Below are 22,393 nucleotides of genomic sequence, written 5' to 3'. Positions count from 1 at the left end.
CATTTGTGAGCACAGTGCTGCTTTGTGTACAGCGTTACCGGGGAAACCGCTATTTTTACCGCTCCAAAAGCTGCACCTAGTGGCAAAGAATGAATTTGCATTTTCATTCAGACCAACGCAAAACGACCAACAAGTGGGCGGGCAATATGCTAATGTTTCATGTTGACGTCAACATGAAATAGCTTGGGATTCGTTTTAAAAACGACTCGTTTCAATGATTCAGAGTCAACTCTTTCTTTTGAGAGACAATAACTTTATACACGGTGCACTTTCAGATTTAAAACTTTGCAGGATGTTTTCATTCAATTACACACTGCATGAAAGGTAATTTTCAAAAATCCATAATAGGGGCACTTTAATTTTTATGTGGAAATCACGATACATTTTTACAGGATTCTCTGATGAACAGAAAGTTCAAAAGAACAGAATTTATTTAAAATAGAAATCTTTTGTAGTATTTTAACTTTACCAACACTTTGACCAATTTAATGCATCCTCGTTGAGTAAAATAATTAATTCCTTAAAAAAATTAAGAAATCTTACTACATTTTCAACATTATTGTATATTAAACTGAAGGGATAGTTAACTCAAAAATAAACACCCTCATATCAAACCTCGTTGTTCAAATAGTTTTGGTTTCCATTGACATTTGATTATTTTTCCATTCAATGGAAGTCAATGAGAACCAAAACTGTTTAGCTACCAACATTCTTTGAAATATCTTTTTTTATGTTCCAAAGAAGAAAGAAAGCACACATGTTTGAGGGTGAGTAAATGATGACGGAATGTTCATTTTTGGATGGACTGTCTCTTTAAGAACTGAATACAGTAAACTGTTGAATCTAGATTAGCTCTCTCTTTCCTTTTCATGCTATAAAATCTAAATCAGCTGAGGCACCCGTATGTCCACAGTCTGTTCGGCATCATCTCTTCTCTTCTTGCTCGATCCTGCTCCCTCATCGTCAGACCCAGACAGGGCGTCTCCCTCCAGGCACAGAACTTTCCTCTTGGTGTTCTCCTGGAACTCATGGTCTCGCTTCAGCTGGTGGAGCTTTTTTTTATATCATTTTCATGAAACCAAAGATTTGTTTTCCCAAATGTGAGAGGGCACCTGTAGGATGAGGGAGTCTAGTGCCACCCTGTGGATCTCAGGAACAGGATATGGGGCGAAAGCATCATAATCAGATTCAGAGTAGAGTCGGTAACAGACCCCCGGTACAGTTCTGCCTGCTCGTCCCTTCCTCTGTCCAGAACTGGCCCTGCTGATCCAGAACTCCTGCAGCCTCTGCATCTTGGCCTTTGGATCAAAAATCATCTCTTTCACCTTTCCTATTGAGAAACATCAGTGATGTTTCAACATGAAGAAAACAGACATTTTTGGGAAGGATGGTGATATAAAAGTTGGTAGCAGGCTCTTATCAAATCTTAAAATTTTAAATAAAATATATATTTTTTTAAACTTTAAAATTATAAAATATTTAAGAAAATAATAATAAATAACAACAGGTACCTGAATCGACCACAAAGCGCACTCCACCTTGCTACGTGTACTGCGTTAAGCTAAAACTTTGCAGGATGTTTTCATTCAATTACACACTGCATGAAAGGTAATTTTCAAAAATCCATAATAGGGGCACTTTAATTTTTATGTGGAAATCACGATACATTTTTACAGGATTCTCTGATGAACAGAAAGTTCAAAAGAACAGAATTTATTTAAAATAGAAATCTTTTGTAGTATTTTAACTTTACCAACACTTTGACCAATTTAATGCATCCTCGTTGAGTAAAATAATTAATTCCTTAAAAAAATTAAGAAATCTTACTACATTTTCAACATTATTGTATATTAAACTGAAGGGATAGTTAACTCAAAAATAAACACCCTCATATCAAACCTCGTTGTTCAAATAGTTTTGGTTTCCATTGACATTTGATTATTTTTCCATTCAATGGAAGTCAATGAGAACCAAAACCTCATTTGTAAGTCGCTTTGGATAAAAGCGTCTGCTAAATGACTAAATGTAAATGTAATGTAATGAAATGCAAATATTAAATAATGTGAAAATAATGTACTAAATGGTAAAGATCTTTGTACCTTGGAGCCGTACTGGTTGAGGCTCTCAAAGCTGACTCTCTTGGCCAGTGAGATGCAGGCAATGCGGCGAGGTTGAGTGCAGGCTGTGGTTGAACCCTGATGCCAGCAGATACTGGGGCACCTGTGTGGACTTCCCACACCCCGTGTCTCCAGCCACCAGCTCCACTATCCTGTCCCGGTACTGGAAGATAGGGAGGCTCTTCTGCTCCTTTCTCAACTTGGAAAGCTTGTTGAAGCTCCCCAGACAGCAACATAGTGTTGGCCCAGATCCGGCCCACATCTGGCCTGCGTGAAACCCATGCGGGCCAGATGTGGGCCGACACCAGTTGCTGTCTGGGTCTGCTTCTGGTTGAAGTCTAGGAAACGGAAGAGGGCAAGACTCTGTGATCTCCTGCCTGCCAGGACCAGAGGGGTCCCTGCGCCTCTTGTGCTCAGATCCTCCATGTCTTTGGAGCACACTGAGATGTTGATCCTATACCTGGCATCATAGTCCTTCGGAAGCCCCAGATCCACAGACTCAGACTTCTTCCTGGCTTTTCCCTCGTGTGATTCTCGCCTGCTGGATTTGGGGGCTGACATCTCTCTCTCTTGGCTTTGAATCTCTGGAAACGCTCAAAAAAGCTCCAGAGCTCCTTGTGCTCGGCGCTGGCCGTCTGGATGTAGTCATGCTGGCGGAAAAACACCTCGTCCAGCTGGGCTCGACACCGAGGACCGTCCCAGTCCCACTTCCGACTCTCCTCTCGCTCATGGGACATCTTTAACCAGAGACAGTGCGATTCACAGACATGGTGTAAACTAAACTTTCAATTACTCCCGGGTTTACAACGCACAACTGTCCAATTTCAAATTAATTTCACATTACCATTGTTAATATTTATAGTGGACGTTTCTCAGGCATTGTAAAGCACATTTGATGGCTACATTTTTGTCATATTTACGCTTCTTGAAAAGGTGCAATACCGGAGCGTTAACTTGAAGGGATCTGGATACCGCGTGTCAATACATAATCCTTACTACAGGAAAAGTTCAGACATTCTGTGTATTGAAATACAAAACAACACGTGGATGAAAAAGGTTTGTGGAGTGCAAAGAAGCCTGCATCACTCTTGCACTAGTATATTTATCTATTTTTTCAGCAGTGTCCAGTAAAAACGATGTGAAACATCTATTTTTTTTTATATAAAAATAGTTTTTGACCTCACAGTAACGGAAAGTCTGTAAAGAAGATTGCTTTTGTACAAAATAAAACAATCACCTCACATACCACAGGAGTTTTGGAAGTTCAAGGAATAATGATTTGTAAAAAATGAAGAAAAAGTTACAAAATAATTGTCCATTCACAGGTGTGTAATTCTTGACCAACTGCATTGTTCAACACTATTAACAATGAAATAACAGACTGGGTATATTATTGATTGACAACGTCTGAAATCACTGTAAGTCTGTATTTGAAGTTTTCAAACAATCTCCTATAGGCAGAAAATGAATGGAATTTGTACTTCTAGAATCGATTTGTTGCACTCTTTTAGTAAGTGTTATACAAATTTCACACTGTATTAATCAGATACACATTTATTTGTAAAAGGTTGCTAAATTGTGAATGAAACATGTTTTTTTTGTTTCTAAATTTATTTTTTGTGTTAAATGTGATCCCTGAATCAGATTTAAAGCACTCCAGACTCTCGACTTCTTTTCAAGTGTTTCCATGTGTAACTCAAACTTTAAAATCACATTACATGCATACATTTTGCACAAAAGTCATGAAAAGATTTAAGATGTTCACATTCAAGCATGTGAGTGGGACACTAGAAATACACACTCCTTGAACCAAAGAAAACAAAGGTAAATCATTCACATTCAAAAAATAAAAGCTTCACTTTAAGAACATAGGCACTAAAAACCACAAAACCATTAAAAGGAGAAAATAAGACATTTATTTACATATCTTTAGACAGAATAAAACCCTCAAACCACTCTCCTCTTAAAATATACAAATGTATAAAACAATTGTTAGACAAAAACAGGTCAAAAGTCCATCCCACTCTTCAGCCAGGCTATGCTGGATTATTCCATGTATGTTATTAAAACATTTGCGACCTGAGAAAACAAAACAGTTCATAAAATCTATGAGCAACTTATACTCCTGTCTTCTCCTTGATCCAGGCCCTGAATTTTGGCACGTTTGTGTAGATGCCTGGCTTGTTTCTGCGAGCACAACCGTCACCCCAGCTCACCACTCCCGCCAGGAACATACGATCATTTGTTAAAAAAGACATAGGACCGCCAGAATCACCCTGAGGAAAGAAAAAGAGTGTTATTTAGATGGAGGATTCTAACATGTGAGCGAACAAAGAAAACTAAAGAGAAACAGTTCAATAAAATGGCAATTAAATTAGGGACGCCCAATATTAAAATTCTAACTGATACCAAAAAGCAGATAATAATTGTTATTTTATGATGAATAAACAATAAATGGCTGATATTAAAAGTCTATATTATTTTGTCTAAATTTGCCTTTATAAACAAAAATCTATTGTTGCTAAATGCTACAGGAATGCACTGGTATTAAAATTCTGGCTAATACCAAAAAGCTCATGATTAATTTCCATTTTATGGTCAACAACCAATAATAGGCTGATATTAAACGTCAATATAATTTTTTCGAAATGAACTAAACATTAAACCGTATAAACAAAAATCAATCATTTGAAATGCTACAGGAGTGGACTGATATTAACATTCTAGTTCATACCAAAATTAATTAAATATAATTACAACGACGATAATCCGTATATTATATGATAACCGATAAATGGCCAATTTTTAATTCAATACTACTTGAAAAAATAAAACCATAAAGTAAAACACAAACATATTTTAAAATGCCTCAATTGAATTTTGGCATTGCATCACTATCATGCACAATATGAAAAATCTATATTGATTTTGAGAAGATTACATTCAACAGTGTTATTAAAATAAATAAGTGATTTTAAAGATCAACCTTAAGAGAGCATGGCAAAAGAGATCTAAATCTAAAAATAGGGAAGATTAGCATTAACAAGTGAATATGTCGACCAAAACTGATATTGTAATAAATAAATAAATAATTATAAAACGGATAGTTCCGGTCCTTGATTCTGATTGGTTGAGCCGCGTTCGAAGCTGTTGTAAATTACTCTACAAACATACACCTTTGTTTACTTTGTGTGTTGCTCGGCAACCACTTTATTGCAACCACAACTGTTTCTGAGGAACTACATTGTTTGGTGGAAGAATACTGTTTTTATTAATATCATTAACTTTATTTGCTCCGTTTTATTTTGTGAAACCTTACTACGTATATGGAATAACCGTTTTATAAAAGCAAAAAGCCCCGTGAAGCCGTGGTTTACAGTGAATTTATAACAGCTAAGGGGGTTTTAGGCACTCCGCTTCGCGTCGTAACAACGCCCCTTAGCTGTTATAAATTCACTGTAAACCACAGCTTACGGGGCTTATTGCTTTAATAAAATCTCTAATACTGATCACTAAACCAAAAAATGAAATAAACCGAAATAAAAATATACATGCTTTGAAAGGAAAAATCATGAGCACTTGTATGTTTAAAGCAAGTTTAAAGCGGCGTATGAAACCCACCTGGCAAGCATCCACTCCTCCTGACAGAACGCCAGCACACGTCATGCGAGATGTGATCTGTCCATTCATTAGTTCGTCACACACCGTGCTGTTGATGATGCGAACATTTGCTTTCTGCAGCACAGGTGCTCCAGCGCCTGAAACACACACACACACACACACACACACACACACACCAAGTTACTGAATGGTTTTAGTTACAATATTTCTAAATCTTTGTTAACATTAGTTAGAATACAAATATTCATTGCTAGTTCAAGTTCACTCAAGTCTAATAAATAATATACAACTTTTTGTTTTTATAGTGTATTAGTAAATGTCAAAATCAACTAACTAATAACATGAAGATTATTAAATGCTTTAGGAGTATTTTTCATTGTTGGTTCATGTTAACTAATGTTAACAAATGGAACGTTATTGCAAAGTGTAACTGATAAGAATGTTTGATCTCGGGCTGAAATATGTCAGGTTTTGTGAAAGGTATAAAGCATCACTGTGTAGCTCTTTTACTGACCCCCTTCTCTGGTGGCACCCCAGCCGCTGATAGTGACCGTTTCACCAGTGGGGAAGAAGTCAGTGGCAGTGGGCAAGCAAATGGGTCGAATGGTCGCACTGAAGGTCACGGGTGAGTCCAGCTCCATCAGAGCGATGTCATTGTCATAGGTGTGGGAGTTGTAGTTCTTGTGAGGAATGATTTGTTTTAGGAATTTCTTTGTTGCCGCCTGTTTCTCTGTTTGTCTGTGGAGACCCAAGTATGCTTCCCATGTTCCTGCCTGAGCATATCTGTGAATTCATCAGACGTACAGACATGAATGTTTTCTCTGCCATCCTAAATGTCTTGAGTAAGAAAACCAATGTAACTGATCGATATGTGACCCTGGACCACAAAACCAGATTGGTATGGTTTGTTAGGATAGGACAATATTTGTTCGAGATACAACTATTTGAAAATCTAGAATCTGAGGGTGCAAACAAATGTAAATATTGAAAAAATCGCCTTTAAAGTTGTCCAAATGAAGTTCTTAGCAATGCATATTACTAATCAAAAATTAAGTTTTGATATATTTACGGTAGGAAATTTACAAAATATCTTCATGGAACATGATCTTTACTTAATATCCTAATGATTTTTGGCATAAAAGAAAAATCGATAATTTTGACCCATACAATGTATTTTTGGCTGTTGCTACAAATATACCCCAGCGACTTAAGACTGGTTTTGTGCTCCAGGGTCACATATAAGTTTAAGAGCGTACTGATTATATTAAAGCTACACTATGTAACTTTTTTTTATTTAATTTCTGCTCCGATAAGATGACTGTGTATAGCAGTGTGTTGAACCACAAACAAAACAATGTTTTACACAAGACGCATGCATATTTTTTAACAGCTAGAGGGCCAAAAGTTACATAGCGTAGCTTTAATATATATGGTCTTTTTTTCAATCCAATTGGCAACATACCAAACCAAGATACTAGAACTTCTCAGAACTTTAGCTATTTAATACAAAGACATTCACTTTTTAGATGATAATTTCTAAAAGACAACTCTTCTGCTCACCAAGGCTACATTTATTTGAAGGAAAATACAGTAAAAACAATAAAATTGTGAAATATTTTTACCATTTAAAATAACATGTTAATAAAATGTATTCTTTTTGAATATTTTTGTAATTTATTCCCGTGATGTCAGAAATCATTTCTAATATGTTGATTTACTGCTCAAGAAACTTTTCTCACTATCATCAAAGTTGAAAACAGTTTTTGTTGCTTAACAATTTTGTGGAAATCATGTGGATATACCACCATTCAAACGTTTGGGGTAAGATTTAAAGATTAAAAAAGAGAGAGTAATATTTTTATTCAGCAAGGACACATTAAATTGATAAACAGACAGTAAAGACATTCATAAGATTTCTATTTCAAATAAATGTTCATTGAACTTTCTAGTCACTTAAAGAATTCTGAATAAAGTACTGTTTCAAAAAAAAAAAAAGCACCAACAACTGTTTTCAACTTTGACAATACAAAGAACCATTATTAACTGAGCACCATTAATAACAGATGACTTCTGAAAAATCATTGAAGACTGTAGTAATGATGCTAAAAATTCAGCTTTGATCACAGCAATAAATGACATTTTAAAATATATTCAAATAGTTAACAGTTATTTAAATTTGTCATAACATTTTACTGTATTTATCATTTAAAAAAACGCAGCCTTGGTGACTTCTTTCATAAACATAAAAAAAAATCTGAATTATTCCAAACTTTTGACCTGTAGTGTAAGTGTCCAAGCGGTTTTTGAGGCCAGAAATGTTTAGTTAATGGTGTAGTTTCTCAAGTGAAAGTTATAGATGAAACAAACAGAACATTTACTTGATTTTGACATCGTCTTGAACGCAGTGGGCCGCCGTCACAAGCCATCGGTCACTGATGATTGATGCACCGCAAACATGTGCTGTGTTTTTAACGTGCAGGCTGACCTGCCATGGGAACTCGCCCATATCTGCTTCCTGCCCACCCACAATTCGAGACTTTGTGTAAGCCTTCTTACCACAGTCTGGAGGAGAAGGAAAGGGCGAGAGAACACAGATCAAGATTAAACAATGCAGAATATGTGTTGAAGAATAGATGTGAGGAAGTAGACGCCACACACCACAGCTGGATTCATCGGAGTTATCGCCACAGTCATCTTGTCCATCGCACATAGGGTTCTGTTTTGTGATACATTTGCCATTATTGCACGCAAACGTTGAGACTTTACAAATATCTGTAAGACAGAAAGACAAGCAATGAGAAAGAATGTAGAGAAGGAAACTGCTTTCGAAATATATTCTCTGAATATTTTCAAACACAATAAACAACAAAAATAACACTAAAATAAATAAACAGGCTTGTATTATTCTTTATCTAACATATCATCACCTCTTGTACAGCCGTCTTCATCTGAGCCGTCTTTACAGTCAGGATTCCCGTCACACTTCAGCTTCTCTGAGACACACTGATCGTTCTTGCATTTGAATTCTCCAATCTTACATCCTGCCAGAGAAGAGGGCAACTACGTTAAACCAGGTGAGGAGGTGTTTTTGAATGGGAGAGAATGAGGAAGAGAGAAGACTGAAGCTGGTAGTCGTCTTCCTGTCTGGCACGTCAACAGCCAGCCTTGGGTCCTCAGGTACCTCCTGAGGAAACGGTTTCAGAGCAATTTCCAAATCACAATAACATCATATATTGAATTTGATCAATACATTTCTAAGTCATCTCCTTTAACCTTAGGTGCTGTTCGGGGTCTTTTTGACCCCAAATGACGTTTGCTGAAATAAAATAAAAAAATGAATAGGGAAACGATAAAATCGATACTTTTTCTTTTTAATTTGTCAAATAAAATCACTAAATCCACCACAATGCGGATCACAAAATACATGAAAATAAAGTGGCAACCCTTCCACAATGCAGAACGATTATGCTCGTACACACACCCTATCCCCCACCCCCCAAATATCACCCATAGACATCAATGGGACACTATACAAATGTTGATTTTTTTGCTACATAATTAGTCAAAATAATGCAGAAAACACACAAAAACTGAAGGGGTGACACCACAGCACATCCACGATGGAGGAAAAACACACAAACACTTGTGAAAAGATCTATACCTATGTGGAAATGGCAAATGAGAATGCAAGAATAACTTTTATATTGTTATTTAAGATGAACATTTACTGGATAGAAGCTACTTAGGTTTACTTGATTATCCATATGGCATTTTTTAGAAAATTCCATTTAAAATGTGAGTATCAAATATGATAGCCTACATTAGACTTTTGAGAAATGTTTATCCCTCAGTCATCACTGTTTTGTATCGGTCGCATTATATGTTTTGCCCCCCACAATAAAAAACTAAGCATTTAAATATCATAGATATCATATCATATTAAATATCATATCATATCAAGACGTATTATTACAGAGTGACAAATGATTTTTCTAAGCACTTTACACAAGTAGTTGATCACGCTGCTATAAAGCGCTCATTGATTTACATTACAAGATATTTGAATTTCATTTTTGGCATTTAAATATCAGCAATTTTGCTCGTTTTGTGCTTCTGAATAAAACTGATGTGTTTTTTCTCTTCCAAGATCTCCTCTGTATATGATCCGTAAAAGCCTTTATCTAACTATTATTTCATATTGCAGGCTTTACAGGGTTAACTAACATTACTGCATTATTAAAACAGGTAATTAGAAAATAATAGAACTCAAATAGCATAATGGAATTGTTAACTAATTTCAAATTTTATATTCTTGATAGGGATGTAACGATTCACTCAACTCACGATTCGATTCACGATTTTTTTTTTTTTTTTTACAAAATGAGATTTAAGAAATTATAAATTAAATGTGTACTTTTATTATCGCTTGGACAAAATGCTGCATGTTTCTTTGTGAAATTGGAATATAACACTATAATAATATACTAACATAGCACTTGTATATTATTGCTCTTTTGACATATTTGAATCGATTTTCAACCGGCTCGCGGTTAATCGTTACATCCCTAATGCTTGATATATTCTTCACGGTCCCCCTGATTAAACTAGAAATCTAAGTGAATAAAATACTGATTTCTTGGTAGAAATAGTGATGAATATTTAAAAAAGCCTATAAATAATACATCTATGCTGTCTTGTATATTGAATGTTACAGAACCAATGAATTCACCTGGGTGTTCATGCCTTTTCCCTATAATGCCTGTGGAGGCAGTATTTCTCACATTTGGATGCATAATAGAGGGTAAACTGAAAGAAAAGGCAGGAGAAAGGAAAGCAGAAAAGGGTCCTACCACAATTAAGTTCATCTGTGTCATCTCCACAGTCATTTATGCCATCACACCGCCAGAACATCGGCTTACAGACCTCATTTCTGCACTGGATCATGCTGGCGTCACATTCTGAAATCCACATTCAAACACTCTATATCTGAACTCGAATTCATATTCAGAGAGCAAGTGTGCAATTCTGTGTGTGAATTTAAGCACTTACTGCAGTTCTTCTCTTCTGTGCCGTCACCACAATCGTTCCAGCCGTCACAGCGCAAGGATGGGTCTATACAGCGTTTGTTGTTACACTGGAACTGGTCCGGGCAGGCTGAGAGATTCAGAAACTGAATTTACTTTTTAATGTTCACACTGACACCACTTTAAAAACTGGCATCAATTAGTCTATTTTTTTCCACCTCAGGCCAGACTGCTACTACAGTACAATAGTGAAAGGTTTGACCCATTCTTATGAACCATTTTTTATGTCTTTACTTACGGTCAGAGGGCTCAAAAACCTCATAAGTGGCGCTGAAACCTCGATCTACTTGTGATGAATCCGATTTGAACACAACCGACACCTGGTTACTGTTGACTGTAACCATGGTATTAGCAGGCTGCAGCCCACACAATGTGCTGCAAAGAAACAAACAAGCATGCATATGAAATCTCCAGCTAAATGATTACAAGCACTGGTGGTTCAAGATCTGGGCTGGGGAACTTAAAGGTTGTAGGTTCAAACACCACAGTAGCCGATCAAAAATAAATCTAACTAGGTGTTGGTATAAACCTAATCCTCCACAAATACAAGATTGAACTGAAGTTTTAAAAAATATTCACCATGGAGAAAATTGCATTTCATGTGAACTTTCAGAGAGATACATTTTTTAATTACTGGACCAAGTGATTTGAATGTATAACCCCTATTGAGCCAAATGCATTTTTGTTAGTGAATGAATGTTGTATGAGCTTTTGTGATTGTTGTGACTTCTTTGATTCTTTGTGAACAGCTGTTTTTGTGCTGAAATTGAAAATAATTTAAAGAGATACACTGAATTGCTATTAATATGAAGAACTCGTTACGTGATTCCAAGATAAATTATCTCTGCTTTAGACGACTATTCTCATTAAATAAGATATCTGCAAGTTGGGAAAGCTGTAAAAGTGACAAATATCATAAACTGATGTTGTCAGTTGTATCCTTCATGCAATAATAAAACACACACACACACAAACACAAACAATAGTTGATTGTGAGCCTTCACCATCATGTCCTTGAACAAAATGTTTAAACCCAGACTGACTGTTTCTATAACAAGTGTACTGTACACTACTTTTAAATAAAACTTGACTATACTGCTATTAGTCAAATTTAGTGATTTATTTATGTTTCATCTGAGAGGAAAAATTACACTATAGTTTTCAGCCTTTTAAATATATACAATAAATATCTCAGTATTTATGTGCTCTAAAATGACAACCTCCGAACCACTCACATATTCTTACTGAATATTTCTATCTTGTTCTCCAGTAAAATATATAATGTCTTTTAAACAAGATACTTTTACTTGAGAAGCAGAGAAATAAAAAAAATAAAAAAAACTTATATTCTTGTTAATTTAAGTTTCTTAAACCAAAGTTTTTTGATCTTGTTTCAAGCATAAATCTAACTACACTTTATTAGATTTTTCTGAAGACAAACCCAAAATGACAACCTCCGAACCACTCACATATTCTTACTGAATATTTCTATCTTGTTCTCCAGTAAAATATATAATGTCTTTTAAACAAGATACTTTTACTTGAGAAGCAGAGAAATAAAAAAATAAAATAAACTTATATTCTTGTTAATTTAAGTTTCTTAAACCAAAGTTTTTTTTTCTTGTTTCAAGCATAAATTTAACTAAATTTTATTAGATTTTTCTGAAGACAAACCCTTTCTTGTGTAACCTTTTCTTCTCAAAATAAATGATATAAAGATATTTAGACATGTTTTTTTAAAAGGAAAAAAATAGAGGAATATCCAAAAGTGAAAAGTCCAATGCTGTCATACGCTTTATCAGCGCTCTTGGAGGAACATCACCCAGCCTGACTGAAGGACCAGAACTAACTGTTGTACAAGAGTAAATTCTGTGAAATGTCTAAAAAATAAATTACTGTTTTACAGTTTTAAATTTACTGACCTTTTACCAACAATCTGCACATTATCTCCTGGGCAATTCGGACTCCCTGTAGAAACCATGAACTTGGGGAACTTCAACTTGATGAATTTGCCATTAGGAACCTTTAAACAATAGAGACGGACATAACACTGTTATAAAAGTGGTTAATCATGACAACAACTGGTTCAAAATGCGTGTCTCTGTCTTACCTCGATGTCCCACTGACATGTGGTGCTGGGTGGGTAATAACTGGGAAAGTTGGGTGATTTAAAACTACCAGAGGATCCACTCAATTTACCACCACATGCAAGTTCTGTTAAAAGGGGAGAACCAGTGAGAGAGACTCAAAATTTCAGAGTAAAGCACGCTGGACTATTAATCAGCCAAGTATGTTTTTGTTCAGCCAGCCAGGATTAATTTTTACCGCCGCTATCTCGACTGAACTGAGTGACCCGGGCTCTGAAACCAGGAAAATTCCCTTCTTCGTTGGTTACAAAGGTGACCAACATAACATTCCGGGACGAGATGAAGGTTAAGGGATTACTGGGAGAATAAAAGCCACACTTCCTGTTTAAGAGAGAAAGAAACTTGCATTAAAATCCCTTACAGTTGCATTTACAGCCAACAGATGGTGCTACATCCACAAACACAACTCACTCTGCCATAAGGTGTTTGTCCATGGTGACCAATGAGTCATACACTCTCACAAAGTCATTTGAACAGTTTTTTTCCAGGTTGAAGGTGTCAAAAGACAACTTCAGCACGTGGCCTGGATCTCCCCGGAGCTGCCACTGCACAAAGGAGTTTGGAGTGTAAGGTTGGTCAGGGAAACCCGGTGATTTAATGGTCTCTTCAGCAGAACTCCTGGCGTGCTGGGCGAATCTCGTACTTGCTGGACATACAGAAAACAAAAGGTTAATCTTACACATTTATTATTGGATACATGAGTTTGAATTTGCTTAGGGAATACAGTCCTGTTCCAAAACCTACTGAACTTTGGTCTCACTACGTGACAAGAAAATGCAGAATTTGGTCATAAAAGTGGAATTCACTGTATATTTGGCAAAATGAGAGAGTTTACCTTATGAGTATTTCAGCATTTCATTTGATAAAACTACCATCAGATACACAACCACCAAAATAAAAATGTAACCTGAAGAAATGATGACAAATCTATTACTATTGTACGATAGAATTGAGCTCCCGAAGTAATAACAACAACAATGCAGCTTATTTATTAAGGAATATTACAACTTTTCAATGATGTTTTACTTTAAACAGTAATCCTGTCAGGCAGCACTGTTGCCCCAAAAAAATGTAAAAGAACGGTTCAAATTTCATTTGATAACATTTTAATAGATTAATTCCATTGCTAATGTTGTGTGCATTTATTTGATTACTTCAATGATGTTTTACTTTAAACAGTAATCCTGTCAGGCAGCACTTTTGCCCCAAAAAAATGTAAAAGAATGGTTCAAATTTCATTTGATAACATTTTAATAGATTAATTCCATTGCTAATGTTGTGTGCATTTATTTGATTACCACAGTTTTTGATAATAAATTTGTATTAAATAAATTAAAACAACACAGAATACAGAAAAATCTAAAGAAACAACACAATTTCTGAAAAATGAAACATTTCTTAGGCCACTATTATTATTCATTTTAATACATTATTAAATAGTTTTATAAATTCAACTGATTAGGCACCCTTTGTAATTTTAAAAATGTAATTCACCTTTTTAAATGGAATCCATAACAATTAAAACGGAAAACATGAAACAAACAAGAATTTAGGAAATAATAAAACAGAATCTGGGAAAAATCAAGATGGATTCATAGGGCTCTAAGATGTCTGCTGCCTTGCTGCAGTTCATTATGGGATTGCTGATGCTGCCTTAAATTTGCAAAAATATGGTATCTTAGCATAATTAGGTTACCTTTTGAAACAGCCTTTGTTAGGAGCGCATCTATGATATCTTTAATTGCTTTCTATGGAGGCAGCTCACTAGGTTTTGGAAAAGAGAGTATATGACAAATAATAAGTAATGCACTACTCACTCCTGGCTTTTGAGAACAGACGTGTGTCCAGAGCTGTTAATGAAAGATTGACAGTTATTATAAATCTGTCAGGCTGAAGACATCAATCTGTGCTTCAGTATCATGGGAATTCACAGATTCTATAATATAACAAGCAAACTAGAATTGGTATCTAGGTGAATCTCACAAAACCGGTCAAGAACCAGGTCACATTTCACCCCACAAACACACACACAAAAAAAACGAAATTGCCTTTCATTTTTAGGACATTTTTATATGATAATTAAGCACACTTCCCCCTCATTACTGTAATGCAAAAGATAATGATATATTGTTTAAAGTATATTTATACATCTGATTACTGTTGTACTATTTGTAAGTTTGTAAATTTGTTTCTTTAATCAAGGTTCAATAATTGAATATATGACCAGCAGTGAAATGCGGCGTCATCTTGGTAATCCAAAGTTTCTTAATGCAAAAGTCTCTTTATCCAAAGTTTATTTATGCAAATTATAATGTTTAATTTAGATTTTACAGAAAAATTGGACCTAGACACGTTTTAATGAGATCCATCCTTCCAAAAGTATTACCTGAAGACACAACGTGATCAAAGACCAGGGGACCTTGTTGAGCTCTGCGAACTTTGGTGCTATATGTTTCACTTAAGCTGCTCACAGCCCGATCCACTGCTGCTTCCTGTCCCACTGGAACAGCAAACTCTGACTCATAGTAAGCTATTACACTGCCCTCACTGCAGAAAGCCAGACAGACAGATTGAGATTAAAATTGCAGAAAATGTACTCGCCCTCAGGCCATCTAGGATGTAGATGAATTTGTTTCTTCAGCGGAACAGATTTGGAGAAATGTAGCATTACATCGCTTGCTCACCAATGGATCCTCTGCAGTGAATGGGGGCCATCAGAATGAGAGTCCAAACAGCTGATAAAAACATCACAATAATCCACATGACTCCAGTCCATCAGTGGATTTTGATGTGAGAGGAAAACGGAATGGAATTTTTTTTTTTTTTTTTACCAGAGCAAGCATTATGATGGATTATGGACTAATTAATGGATTATGAACAAACACAGCTTATCACTTCACAAGACACAAACGGACTGGAGTGGATTACTTGTGGATTGTGATGTTTTTAATCAGCTGTTTGGACACTCATTCTGACGGCACCCATTCACTGCAAAGGATCCACTGGTGAGCAAATTTGTCCAAATCTGTTTCAATGAAAGAACAAATTCATCTACATCATGGATGGCCTGAAGGTGATTCGATTTACATTTTTGGGTTAACCATTTGTTTAAAAGCAGGCGCATGACCAAAAAACATCAAAAAATGTGGGCAATCACATGTAAACGTACCTGAAGGCTTGAACTCTGGAACCAATGTGATATTTTGACAGTTCTGGAGATTCTGAGTACATTGATTTCAGCTAAATATGAATTAAAAAAAATCTAAATTAAATACACTTTTCACTATCATTACTATGAAAAAAAAAAAGAATTTGGTTCTCACCTGATCCATGACTTGGTTTGCCAAGTTTTTAAACTCTGCACTGTCCGGGTTTTCATATGCATCCACAAAAACTTGATTTGTTATCCTAAGCGAGCCTGTGTAAATCTTCTGTAGTTTCAAATCTTTCCGGACTGCAGACACCAGAGACACATGAACCAACAAACACATGATCAGCACTATCATGACTGACACCGGTAACCGTGTGATGCTGTCTGTGGCTGCAGTACTTACAGTGGAAATGCCAGACCAGAAGCCCAATGATCAAAGCCAAAACGGCTGCCAAGATCACCAGACCAACAATGATCCCAACTTTCCCAGGGCCCCTCTTCTTCTCCAGCTTTTTATTATCCGATGCTGGCAAGAATGTGACAGCTGTGTCCCAGTCCTTGTCCTGAACACAAAAGAGGCAAAATACTTTTTACTCTTCTCTGTAAATTCCAGTGCCTCTGAATTTAACTACATACAAGTCAGTTTGAAGAAATAAATAAAAAATGACAATTGCAGAACATATCCTCAACAGAATGAGATTTTGATTTGTGAACAGAAAATACACAGTAAACTGCAGAGCTTTTTTTGACCGAATAAGCACAGATTCATAGGCATTATATAAGAGCAGCATCAGAACACTTCCCTAGATGCTCATACTGCTCCACGCAACTTCAAAGTCTACATGGGCCTTGTTTTCAGAGGAGAGAGAGAGAGGCAGTGTCTCAATTTTTATAAAGCAATATTTTTTATGAAGCAATGCCATCCATCATAGACACCATGTTTGGGTGAGTTGTGAAAATTAGGATTGCTTTTACTTTTCACTGTAGTTACTAATTATTGTAATGTGTTCTTTAACAATATAAAACATTAAATTAATACTTTGATTCAGCAAGGATGCTTGATCAAAAGTACCAGCAAGACATTTATAATGTTACAAAAGATTTCTATTTCAAATAAATGCTGTTCACTGAAATTTTTATTCAAAGAAATATGGAGTAATGATGCTGAAAATTAATCTTTGCATCACAGGAATAAATTGCATTTTAAAATATATTCAGATAGATAACAGTTCTTTCAAATTGTAATAATATTTCACAATATTACTGTTTTACTGTATTTCTGTTCAAATAAATGCAGCTTTTCATAAGAAAGTTTAAGAATACAAAAAAAGTAGTATTTGTGAATTTTATCCATGACGATAAACTGATTGAATCGTGAAAAGTGGCCATGACTAGAATGGAACTTGTCCTAGAAGTGAGGTTGCAGCTGTTAATAGAGGACTATAGACGAACCATACACAATAACACCAGGAATGAGTATTAAGAATGTAAGCAGTGTTGACTTTAAACCAAGACACAGCACACTGGATACACAATACGCCTGATGATGGAAGTAGAAGGCATAATAGGATATGCTATTCCATGTGGTTAGAGCAATTATAATCAAACCAATGGTGAAACATCAAAAGCTCGCTATATTTGCAGAACACAATCATTCTTTTTGTATTCAGTGAGTATTATTCAGTGAGTAGTATTAACCTTCAATAGGATTTTTAGAATTGCATTTCAGTAAATGCTCTCAATTTGTGTGTAAAAACAGTTGTCTAAAATAAATAAAAGGACTTTGGGACAAAAGAGTGTTTAACCTTGATGTGAAGTGCACTATATCAAAAGTTTGGGGTCGGTAAGAGTTTTTAATGTTTTGGAAAGAAGTCTCTTGTGCTCACCGAGACTGCATTTATTTGATCAAAAATACAGTAAAAACAGCAATATTGTATCATTACAATTTAAAATAACAGTTTTCTGTTTTAATATATTTTAAAATGCAATTTATTCCTGTGATGCAAACCTGAATTTGTCATCATTATTCCCGTCTTTAGTGTCACATGATCCTTCAGAAATCATTCTAATAAGCTGATTTGGTGGACAAGAAACATTTTGTATTATTTTCTAATCGCGATTACAATTATGGATGCTACAATTACGTAATCATTCAAAGTCCACTTACGTTATTCTGCACGCTTAATATGTGTTTTTTTCTTTCTACATGTTATCTTAAGGGTTTTTCCCATTATTTTAATTTTAGTATAACATTATAATACCATTCATATTTTAACTTTTGCTATAATTTAAAGAAGAAACCAATCTGATGTGAAGTTTTTCAGTTAGAGTGTTTTCAGCTTGTTTATTTTCATATAAAAATACGGCATGCAGTTGCATCAAACAATGGTATAAACATCATTTAATGTAAATTGTAATAATCGTAATTAATAATCGCAATTACAATTTCAAGGGAATAATCGACAATTATGATTTTTGTCTTAATCGTGCAGCCCTACTTCTTAATATTTTTCATGGAAATTGTGATACATGTCCTTTACGAATAGTTAAAAAAGTATTTATACTGAATAAAAGTATGAATTCCAAAAAGGTCTTACTGACCCCAAACTTTTGAACGGAAGTGTGCTTTGTTCACTATGAAACACTGGCCTACAATTGTGTCTTTCATAAACGTTGGCTGTCTCAGTTATCTCAGACTGCCGTCACATGACACTGTTCATGACCTATATTCTATTTAATTTGCATCAAAAAATGTGCCAACACAAAAAGTCCCACCTGAGCTGGAACTCATGGAATAAAAGGAAACTTTTATGAAACAAAGGCTTTGGATTTTGCTATTACCATGCAGTGAAGCCAAATATAAACTGCCAGTCCCCAATGAGATTTTCAAGGACATCTAAACAGTTGCATTGTCTGTGTAGTTTTCTCTTTGCCACTGCATATTTGAGACCACAGATTTAATAACAATGATCAGGATGTTCTAATGTCAATTAAACTTAATTTTATTACCTTTACAAACTGTCACACATTAACAGTGCCAAGTAATGAGAGACTAGAATAATCGTTCCTCTTCCAATCAGACCTGCTTTTGGTGTGAACTTAAGACATTTAAGTCAATGAGCAATGAAAGTAGCTAGACTAGTAAATGAGTGAACTCCACCTGGGTTTAGCGATTAACATACATTCTATGATGACATGCATGATGCATGAAAAGCAGCTGACCACTGCTGAATAAGTGGGATATCCCGGAGTCATTTTCAGGTTTCATCTGTGGGGGTGTTGTCTCATAGTAAAGCTAACTGCCGTAAGCATGTTGTAACAGATCTGTGGAATGCGTGCATCTCTACACACACCACACAAATATACAATAACATGCTGTGGTGTGGATCATTCAACTCAAAAATGATTCATGAAGGCATTGAAACATCAGTTCTTCTCATGTGCACCAAAACACTTAATCTGCTCACTTAACCAACTCATTTAATTAGTAGTGTTGCATACACAACAGTGCTCCAGCTACAAGTTAGCCATAATGTAATGTTTTAAACTATGCCAAAATCTATATTGAATCTATATCTTATAACTCAGTCTTTTTATATTATTTACAGATATTTATCATACATTTACAATAAACACATAAAACTTGAAACCACACTAAGTGCAGGATATTGTGAACTGGTTCATTTATAAAAACCTTTTGAATGAACCAACTTTTTTGCAACACTACATCTGACAGATTGTGGTATCCACATTGGCTGCTGAAAAACCCTTATTGGTCACCGCCACATAAAACCAAACAATTCACCAGAAGTGACTGTTTTTAATCTATCCCTTAAGATGACAACTACCTATAATCACCAGAGACATTAACTGCTGCTATAGACTGGAAGCACTTCATTTTAAGTCTTGTGAATGTCTATTGACACCCTATCCTCACAGACGACAATGAAGCGCAGCTAATCCAGTCAGCAGAACGACTTAAACACGAACGTCTATTGATGATCAATATAAATGAAATCCCCTACACATGCACCGATTGAGAAGAAAAGAAAAGGAATGAATGTCAGCCGACCACCCCAGCTTGTTCTTATGGAGTTACTACAGACAGGAAATGACATTTTAAACAAATCAAGGAGTGAAACCTCTTGAGGTGACAGTGGTGGCACACTTTTAAGTTTGGTAACATTACATTGGTAGCAGAAAGAGATTGATGCACTTAAAGGGATAGTTCATCCAAAAATTTAAATTTGATGTTTATATGATATAAATACTGTTCGGTTTCTGGCACAAACCGATCGTTTCGTGTCTTAGGACATCAATGTGTCATCACGAGCCGCAGGGTTTAATTTGGATTTGTCTGTGCATGTTTTTTTTACTCTCATAGATTTTGTTACCATTGCCATGCATTATACGACTGACAGACTGCAACGGTTGGACTTAAAAATCATAATTTGTGTTCTACTGAAGAAACAAAGTCACCTACATCTTGGATGCCCTGGGGGTAAGCAGATAAACATCAAATTTTCATTTCTGGATGAACTATCCCTTTAAACATTAGGTTGTGCAATGTCATTACATCTTATAGTCAACCTACAAGGCCTTTCAGATCAAAATAAAGAAATTAATGTAGCCAATTTTCCAACACATTTTGAGGCCTGGAAACCAAACTTGTACGATTTCCTGATATTTACAGGTTTTCTATGCGCGTGGGAGCCTTGATATTAATAGACATAAGTGGTAGCAATGCCAATACCACCATAACCACACTCTTATTTATAGTTTCAAACTTCCAGCCCTAACAGATCTTGATATGACGCCTTGTACTAAACAGGCTGACACAACATGCATTCATGTGATAAAAATGACCACAGCACAGCTTTTAGGACAGATATGTTATATTTCAGTTATCATTACGTGTTTAAGGTTGCTTAAAAGGTTAAAAAATATATTAAGTTGTTAATATGGTACAGGCCGGATGAATCTTACCGAAGAACCGGGAGTGTAACGCATTCCTCCATCCATAGGGTCCATTTCTGAGAGACCACCAGGAGAATAAATATCAGCAGGCGTTTCTTCTCAGACTTCCACTTCTGCTGACAAAATAAAACGAGTATTTGTGTATTGTAAGAAAAAAACACAGGCTTGTTATTCTCAGATGAAATCAAACAACACGCCCATTACAAGTGCACGCGGAACAAAATATAAATGAAAGCGTCCTAACAACAAAATGTCGAACAAACTAAGACGTGTATGTCTCAAAAACGAAATTAGAGGATTAAAATGAGGCACATTTTATCTTCCGTAGAGAGAAGATTGTTTCGGCTACCTGTGAGACGAGAGAGATATTTCCGGAGATTCGCGGTACAATGAGAGTGACTAACTCAAGCGATACTGGCCCTAACAGGTGAGCGCTTCCCACAAATAACACTTTAAACCCCAATCTCTAAACTACAAAATAGCCCTAAATACATCAAAGTACGGTGACGACATGCGTTAATATTTCAAAACAACTGCAAGGTATATTTTAAGCATAGATATGACTGTAGAAATTCAGTATCGATATGTGTTTCTGCTACGGAGTGACTCACCTTCCGCGGGCGTCTTCTATATGTCGGAATCTAGTGTGCTGCCTACTTAGACCGCATGGTTGGCAATCATGCTTCGGAATGCGCCTATGGGACCGAAAAGACTGTCTAGGTAGGGCGCGTAGTAGAATTTGAGACAAAGTCTCAAATGCAGTTTACCTCGGCGTGATACAAACTAGACATGCAGGTTTCTGTTGCATAAAAATGGCGTTTCCACGAAGTAGAGCTCACTGGAAAAACCGAGTAGATTTTAAGATATAGAAATGAAAACCGTTTACAAAAACTAGGCGGTAGACCAATAGAAATCAAATATCGGTTTAATAATAACAATAGTAACATATATATATATATATATATATATATATATAATAGCCTACAATACAACCAAATACAATATAGCCTAATAGACCTACAATAAATAAAGAATATCTCTTTGGATTTGAGACTTTAGTCTTTGCAACTTTACAGATCTTCTTTATGCACCAAGAGCTTGTAACACTCCAAAGAGAAAGGAAAAATTGAAATCGCATCATATGACCCCTTTAATATCAGATATTAATATATCATAAAAAGGTGAAGTCCGAATCTATTTGGTAAACTCAACTACAGAACTTAAAATGAGATACAGTATAGAAATGAAACAACTAAATTAATATTCAAAAGACAATCTCAGAATGAAGATACCAAA

At 35.6% G+C, this 22,393-nt stretch overlaps 1 protein-coding gene and 1 pseudogene across 3 annotated transcripts; both read right to left on the bottom strand.

The window, feature by feature from the left end:
• The window catches only part of LOC107672720 (probable ATP-dependent RNA helicase DHX34), a 5,187-nt pseudogene extending 2,122 nt beyond the window's left edge, over positions 1-3,065 (bottom strand).
• Positions 3,066-3,437: 372 nt separating this feature from the next.
• LOC107668533 (suppressor of tumorigenicity 14 protein homolog) lies at positions 3,438-21,909 on the bottom strand. Of its 3 annotated transcripts, none has more exons than XM_016460625.1 (20): positions 21,709-21,909; positions 21,107-21,210; positions 16,524-16,683; positions 16,293-16,423; positions 16,139-16,209; positions 15,356-15,516; positions 14,787-14,819; positions 13,381-13,615; positions 13,148-13,290; positions 12,933-13,036; positions 12,745-12,845; positions 11,061-11,197; positions 10,788-10,892; positions 10,589-10,696; positions 8,666-8,779; positions 8,397-8,510; positions 8,117-8,300; positions 6,253-6,521; positions 5,739-5,875; positions 3,438-4,393 (listed from the first exon to the last, which is right to left on the bottom strand). In XM_016460625.1, the coding sequence occupies exons 2-20, from the start codon at positions 21,149-21,151 to the stop codon at positions 4,235-4,237; spliced, it is 2,511 nt and encodes an 836-aa protein (XP_016316111.1). In that variant the 5' UTR covers positions 21,152-21,210; positions 21,709-21,909; the 3' UTR covers positions 3,438-4,234. The 3 variants fall into 3 exon arrangements, with proteins under 3 accessions (XP_016316111.1, XP_016316040.1, XP_016315963.1); XM_016460554.1 differs by lacking the exon at positions 21,709-21,909 and adding an exon at positions 21,447-21,686 and having other exon boundaries at positions 21,107-21,213; XM_016460477.1 differs by lacking the exon at positions 21,709-21,909 and adding an exon at positions 21,447-21,686.
• Positions 21,910-22,393: the final 484 nt, after the last annotated feature.

Source organism: Sinocyclocheilus anshuiensis, unplaced genomic scaffold, assembly GCF_001515605.1.
Source record: "Sinocyclocheilus anshuiensis isolate Anshui unplaced genomic scaffold, SAMN03320099.WGS_v1.1 scaffold297, whole genome shotgun sequence".
NCBI classification, from domain to species: Eukaryota; Metazoa; Chordata; class Actinopteri; order Cypriniformes; family Cyprinidae; genus Sinocyclocheilus; species Sinocyclocheilus anshuiensis.
This window is presented reverse-complemented; position numbering and strand designations above follow the sequence as displayed.

Bases quoted from the DNA above. Each gene is read 5' to 3' on its own strand.
- LOC107668533 (XM_016460625.1), bottom strand. From the start codon at position 21,151: ATGGACCCTATGGATGGAGGAATGCGTTACACTCCCGGTTCTTCG. The intron at 13,291-13,380 runs GTGAGTTGTGTT...TCTCTTAAACAG, and splicing joins GACAAACACCTTATGGCAGA to GAAGTGTGGCTTTTATTCTC. The intron at 8,511-8,665 runs GTGATGATATGT...TCTGTCTTACAG, and splicing joins TGAAGACGGCTGTACAAGAG to ATATTTGTAAAGTCTCAACG.